This window comes from Sinocyclocheilus anshuiensis, unplaced genomic scaffold (genome assembly GCF_001515605.1).
Source record: "Sinocyclocheilus anshuiensis isolate Anshui unplaced genomic scaffold, SAMN03320099.WGS_v1.1 scaffold3329, whole genome shotgun sequence".
NCBI lineage: Eukaryota > Metazoa > Chordata > Actinopteri > Cypriniformes > Cyprinidae > Sinocyclocheilus > Sinocyclocheilus anshuiensis.
Genome location: NW_015557070.1, coordinates 168888 through 176387, shown reverse-complemented (window position 1 = coordinate 176387; position 7500 = coordinate 168888). Strand labels below are relative to the sequence as shown.

Genomic DNA, 7500 nt, shown 5'->3' with positions numbered 1-7500 from the left:
AAGTAACTTGCGTTACTTATTTGAAAAAGTAACTCAGATATTTTCTTGTAAATTAAAAAGTAATGCATCACTTTACTAGTTACTTGAAAAAAGTAATCTGATTACAACTCGCGTTACTTGTAATGCGTTACCCCTAACACTAAATAAATATTACAAAAATAATATAAAAGGGCAATGCATTCCTAAAGAAACTTTATTCATATTTGATTTATATGTTCTCATAACATTGAAAGAATGTTCTCAGAACAACATTCTCAAAATGTCTTTATGCTGTTTGTAATTCAACATTAGAAGAAAGTTTTCGTAACCTTTAAATAACATTATAATCAACAAGAAAACTGGACATTTCAATGTTTTTAGAATATTAAACATAAACGTTCAAATGTTACATTTTGGGTAAAAATAAAAAGAACGACTTTCTATGTTTTTCCACAGAAAAACAGCTTCTACCTGCAGGTCATCAGAACCCTTAATAAACTGTAAAGCTGTTTCTAAAATGGCACTATTATCCCCCATCATATCAAAGGACTATATAAACATTATGTCTTTTGAATCTTGCACACTTTGCACAAATACATTACATTACATACCTCAAAGCAAAGTCTCCACCTCAACCTTGCACCTGCGCACTTTTTATTTTATTTTATTTATTTATTGTTATTGTATTGTGAATCTGTTGTAACCACTATTCTACATTCCTGTTTCTTACATTTGTCTTGCTTGCCCCTTTATCATTTATTTCCATTATTAGTATTAATAATACATAATAATGCACACAGAGTTATTACCACAAAGATTGCAGGTTTTCATGAATTTCCAACCAGTAGATGTCACTGTCCCAAACCAGTTCCACTAACCTCAGGTCACGCTAGGTGTTTACATGCACTCATTTTTGTCAAATGAAATGAATCCAATCCGATTTCAGATTCTTAAAGTTCTGGCACATGCACAGTGCCATGATGCGTATGTTTACATATGTTGCACATCATACAAACGTGAGTATATTTTACATTGCATGTCTTACAAACCGGTCAGTGGACGAGACTGAACATTTGCTAAATATCTGCTAAAAAATGTTATTAGGTATGTCATCAAGGCACTGCACATGTGCTGAAGTTTTCTTCATAATACATGTAATGCACCTGTAAATGAATCGGATTACAGTGCTTAGGGTTCATATATACACTTGGCCACACGTCACTTCACTATATCACTATAACGAGAACTTTAAGAATCCGTAATTGAATTGATATGAAAATATGAAATCTGGTCCTGCAGCCAAACTAACCTTAAGGCTGCTTCCAAAATCTCAAACTATCCCTACTATTTAGTAGGCAAAAAAACATGAGAAAAGAGAAAATTCTGAAGTGTACATCTGATGCACACTTTATTATCCAGTGTCCAAGGTAACAAATTTAGGTTATATAAACATTGTTTTGAAATGTTCCTAAAATGTTAAGAACGTTTTGTCCTAACATTTATAAATGTTAGGACAAAACATTTTAGGAACATTTCAAAACAATGTTTATATAACCTACATTTTATATAAATAATATAACTTCTGAAAAATGTTAGCTGGGGTAGTACATCTGGAATACATTTATACTACATAGAATATACTTTTTGATTGGTCGCATTATTCAAAACAAGCACCTATTCAGAGAGTATGCCTAAAAGTGTCAAAGTCCAACTCCGCCTCACCTTTGAGGATGGACATGTTAATGAGGGTGCGGATCTCAGGCGTGGGATTGGCTGCAGGCTGGGAGGCGGGGCTTAGGGGCGGGTCTAAGTGGTCTTAGCAGTTCTACAAAAGGCAGCAATGTCAATTCAGGTCGATGCAGTGTCAAATCAGCTCTACAGAAGACTCTAGTGCATGATCCAGCTTAGTTCAGTTGAAGCTGTGTTCACATCCGATCTGATCGTCTCATCTCATCAGACATGTACTGTGTGTGAGCTGTGCATGTGTGTTTATAAACTCTGCAGGTAGATCATTGGCAGCAGCATATGGAGGAGCGCTTCAGTCCAGCTTATTAGTCTAAGCAGTAAATATGTGCAGCCCTATTGTAAACAACACATGGCATTGTGGGTGGAAATGATGCCATGCTGAGGAAACCCTGCCAAGATCGAACCCAAGCCAGTCAATGAAGTGAGAAATGTGTTGGATTCTCTCAATCAGACATGAACGATTCCTCAGATCACGTTTGTTGAGAAATTTTCAGTGATGCCAGAAGACCCTTTCAGTGATCACTTCTTGAAAGAACCATTTTTCTTAATGTGAAGAATATTTTAGCACTCTAAAGAACATTTTTACGCAATAAATAATCCTTTGTGCAGTGTGGAAATGTTCCATGGATGTTAAAGGGACAGTTCACCCAAAAATGAAAATGTGCTGTTACTTTACTCACCCTCAGGCCATCCCATATGTAGGTGACTTTCAGTAGAACAGCAAAGAAGATTTTAGCTGTAAATCTTTATATCCTCAGGCAAACACAGTGATGTTCGGTTCACGAACGAATCATTATTTTGAACCGATTCATTTTGGTGAACTAGTTCATCATTCCAGACCGTTTGCCTGAGGCTCTGGATTACAGGTAATAATGTTCATTTTCTTGCACATACTGATTGTTTCGCTTCATAAGACCTGAATAGTGGGTTTTCATTTTGTGTTCCTTGATATGCGTTTTTATTCTCAACATTATGTTTCAGCTAAAAATCTTCTGTGCTGTTCTACTGAAAGTCACCTACATCTCGGATGTCCTGAGGGTGAGTAAATTAACAGCACATTTTCATTTTGGGGTGAACTGTCCCTTTAAATATTCTTCATGGAATTCTCCACCAACAATGTACCAAAAACCCTACAACTCAGCAATGCCCTAGCAACCACCAGAACACCCTAGCAACAAACAAACAAGTCAATCAATAAAATTATTTTTGTATAGTGCTTTTCACAATACCTTCACAGTCATTTCAAAGCAGATTTACAGAAAATCATGATGTTAATGTTTATAATATCTTAATCTTTTACTCACTCACTCACTCACTCACTCACTCACTCACACACTCACACACACACTCACACACATGCTTCTCGCAGTTGAACATGTAGTTTATCTCTCCTCCTCCTTCCTCGCTCGTCCTCCTCCACTTCAAGCAGAGGTTCCCCAGACGCTCCCAAACTCTGGGAAACCCACAGCCTCGGGCTGCAGAATGAATCACCAGCAGGAAGATCAGCCATGAGGGGCTTATGATACGTTTGCTTCTCCTCCAGACAGCAGTGGGATGAAACATGAACACACGAAATCACAGTGTGTTCCTCTGACCCTGCTCTCTCTCTCTCGGTTTATTTGTGTTTGCTGTAACACAGAGCCAAATGATCTCTAACCTTTAAAACTCCCACATTCTTCTATTAGCACAAAATCAGTCTCAAATTAGAACTCAAACACACAAGGTTTCATATCCTCCTGGGGCCTTTCCACTGGCTTGTTTTTATACTGAGCTAAGGTATGTGTGTGTGTGTGTGTGAGTGAGTGAGTGAGTAAGTGAGTGAGTGTGTGTGTGTGAGTGAGTGAGTGAGTGTGTGTGTGTGTGTGTGTACACACTGTCGTTTAAAAGTTTGGAATCAGTAAGATTTTAAATGTTTTTTAAAGACGTCTCTCTTCCGATCATCTAGGCTGCACTTATTTAATCAAAAATACAGAAAACTGAAAAAACAGTAACATTGTAAGAATTTAAAACAGATGTTTTCTATGTGAATATCTGTTAAAATGTAATGTATTTCTGTGATGCGCAGCTGAATTTTCAGCATCATTACTCCAGTCTTCAGTGTCACATGATCTTCAGAAATCATTCTAATATGCTGATTTGCTGCTCAAGAAACATTTCTGATTATTATCAATGTTGAAAACAATTGTGCTGCACAATATTTTTGTGGAAACTGTGATACATTTTATTTTTCAGGATTCACGGATGAATAGAAAGTTCAAAAGAACAGCATTTATTTGAAATATAATTTTTTTGTAACAATATACACCGTTCAGAAGTTTAGGGTTTGGGTCAGTGCATTTTTTTTCTTTCTTTTTTTGAAATAAAATACTTTTGTTTAGCAAGGATGTGTTAAACTGATAAAACAGATTTATATTATAATGCTCTGTTTAACTTTTTATTCTTCAAAAAGTATCACAGGTTAAAAAAAACAAAAAGTGTGATATGATACAAAAATCCAGTATCACATTTGCAAACTCCCTTTATAATCATTAAAAAGCTGTCACTCATCTTAATTCATCGCGATCTCACAAACCTCCGTTATAATCAATGAAGCTCTCTACACTGCACACTGAATCTATTATTTACATCGTGTGCACACTTTCTTTGTTATAATGGAATTATAAATGTTATAATTGCACAAAATTGAAGTTTTGTCAGATTTCACTTCTGAGTACAAGTTTGTAGTTCAGGAAGAACATGTTGGTCGGTCAATGACAGCACAAGGGAATATAAGCATCACTCAGGTTTGTACTGATTTTCCTAAAGCAGCTTCATTTCTAATATTTCTGCGTGTTTACCTGCGTGACTCAGATTATTACAGACATGCCAACTCGCTCATATTTCAGTATATGCATGAATAAATTCAGGTGGTCTCACTGGGATTTGATGTATTTTGTTACATCACGTAATGTTAACTCTTGATAAGCGTGACCGCGGGGCGTCAGTATGGAGCTCCGGATCTCACCCCAGAAAACCTACATCAGAGTTTCTGTACAAAGGCTTTATTTGTTCCAGCAAATATGAATTTGTTTTGCTTATACATTCATTTCATTGCTTTCCATTTGTCGGCTACGTAAAGTACTGCTTTTCTACAACAATGAGAGAGAGAGAGAGAGTTTTATAAGTTCACATGCTCTACTTTACAGGAAAATAACTCAAAAGTGAAATAAACTGCGTCATCATCGATTCTCCCTCATGTCGTCACTGCCGGCCGCTGTGACATTCTGCAGAATTTCTCACTTCGGTTTCCACGAAAGAACGAAGGTCGTGCATGTTTGGATCGACGTGAGCAAATGATGACGACAGAGGCTTCACTTTTGGGTGAACTGTCAACTTAAGACCTCTGCTAAGAATCTGGACTATTTTTAGTCTAAATAATTACAAATAAAATAATAAAATCATGTCCTTTGAAGAGCAGCTAATCCAGCTGAATCATAAAACCACATTTCCCATGAAGCTTAGAGCAAGGGACTGAACGCTGGGAAACGGGTTGTGCAGGTTTTTCCTTCTAATGGTCTCAGGTGTTTCTCAGGAGGAGATGAGGCGTTTGATCCAGCCGCTGAGTTTGGTGATACGCGTGTAAACCCCGTAATAGTCGGGTCGTCCGCAGCCTCTGCCCCAGCTCACCACACCGGCCAGAAACCAGCGTCCAGACGGCTCCTGACACACCAGTGGCCCGCCGGAGTCACCCTGACACACACACACACACACACACACACACACACGCGTGTAATTCAGCGGCTTACACGCATCATCACGGTTACAGCATATGATCGAGACGGGTCACCTGACAGGCGTCCTTCCCTCCGCTGCGATACCCGGCGCAGATCATTCTGGGCGTGATCATGTAACCATAGGAACGCACACAGGCGTCTTCACTGACCAATCGCACGTCTACCTTCTGCAGAACATCACTGACCGCTCCTAGATGAAGGAGACAGAGAGACCTCTAATCGTGTTTGATCTCCAGCGTCTCACATGTCTGACAGTAATACTATCATTCCTCGAAGCCGTTGGTGTCACTCTTACTGAACCAGACGCACCACAATCAGGACACGTCGTCATTCTGTTCCTCTTTTGGCGGATTCGTGACCCGTTGATAAACGTTAAACCATGGCTTTTATTTTGGTGGGAGCCCTTAAATTCGGCATGAAAACTGAAAACTATTTTCAAAATGCATGGTATAGATCTGTGCATGTGTTTTTTTTTTTTACTTTTTTTTGGCTCGTAATTGTTAATCAAATCTCCTAAATGGATCTTTCAGCGAAGCGTCAGTCTTCTCTCAGGTAACGTATGCAGGATTTCTCCAATCATTTAGTGCTCTTAAACTCCGCCCCTGCACACGGAGAGCCACGCCCACATCTCAATATCCAATCTATTCAGTGTGAGTATTTTTAAGAAGGTATTTTGAAGAATGCTGGTAACCAAACAGCTGGTGGTAGCCACTGATGTCCAGTGGAAGTCTACCGTCAACTGTTTTGTCTTCAGCAGAAGAAAGAAACTCGTACATGTCTGGAACCACTTGAGGGTGAGTAAATGATGACAGGAATTTTCATTTTTAAGTGAACTACCCCTTTAAGTTTTAGTAACAGTGTGTCTGGATGTGTCTACACATCACCACAGCTCATCCCTTCACATCCGGAGTCAGAACTATCTATATTAAAAGTGTACAAGAACAGTGGCTCATAGAGAGACTAGATACAGATGCTGCAGGTGTTTATGGGATGCCATACCTCCCTCCCTCAGCGCGCCCCATCCCGTGACCCAGCACAGCACGTCTGGCTCCAGCTGCTGCGTCTGCGGCGGCAGACAGACCGGATGAGCCAGAGTCCCCGACCACACCGGCCTCAGCAGACGCAGCAGAGCCACGTCATAGTCGTGCGTCTCGTCGTCGTAGTAGTGATGCAGGTGGATGTGTGACACGCGGATGGCTTCCTCCGTCTGACTGTTGCCATAGAGACGCAGTTTACCCAGATAGACCGTCCACACGGCCGGAGAGAAGAACCTGCAGACAGACGCGTTCAGTGGGGCAGAACGACTACAGAAAGACAGACAGACAGATGCAGATGCTCACCCGTCGTCATAGAAGCAGTGAGCCGCAGACACCACCCATTGGGCGGAGACTAACGCCCCCCCACATATGTGCCGCCCACTGATCTGCAGGCTGGCCTGCCATGGCCACTCCCCCTCCACAGCATCGGCCCCACCCACCACACGACTGCTGAACGGCCTCAGTCCACAGTCTGCAGAGAGAACATGATCAAAACACACACACACACATGCTCGCACACACACACACTCACACACACACACACATGCTCACATTCACACACGCACACACACACCCACACACACATGCTCACATGCACACACACTCACACACTCACATGCGCACACACACACTCATGCACACACACACACGCTCACATGCTCACACTCACACACACTCACATGCGCACACACACGCACACACACTCATGCACACCCACACACACACATGCTCACACGCACACATACACACACACACACACTCATGCACACGCACACATACACACACACACACCACACACACACACACACACGCACACACGCACACACACACACACACACACTCACATGCGCGCACACACACACACTCATGCACACACACACGCACGCATGCACACACAGACATATGCACACAGAACACAAACACAGAACACACACACTCACGCGCACACACACACACAAACACTC

General features: G+C 41.1%; 1 protein-coding gene across 1 annotated transcript in view; it reads right to left on the bottom strand.

Moving 5' to 3' along the window:
* Positions 1-4303: 4303 nt before the first annotated feature.
* Positions 4304-7500, bottom strand: part of tmprss6 (transmembrane serine protease 6) — a 12614-nt gene continuing 9417 nt past the window's right edge. The window contains exons 15-18 of the mRNA XM_016471387.1: positions 6839-7007; positions 6498-6769; positions 5552-5688; positions 4304-5454 (exon numbers count right to left, since the gene is read on the bottom strand). Coding sequence (XP_016326873.1) covers positions 5293-5454; positions 5552-5688; positions 6498-6769; positions 6839-7007 — 740 coding nt within the window. The 3' untranslated portion in view covers positions 4304-5292. The remainder of the gene's footprint in view (positions 5455-5551; positions 5689-6497; positions 6770-6838; positions 7008-7500) is intronic.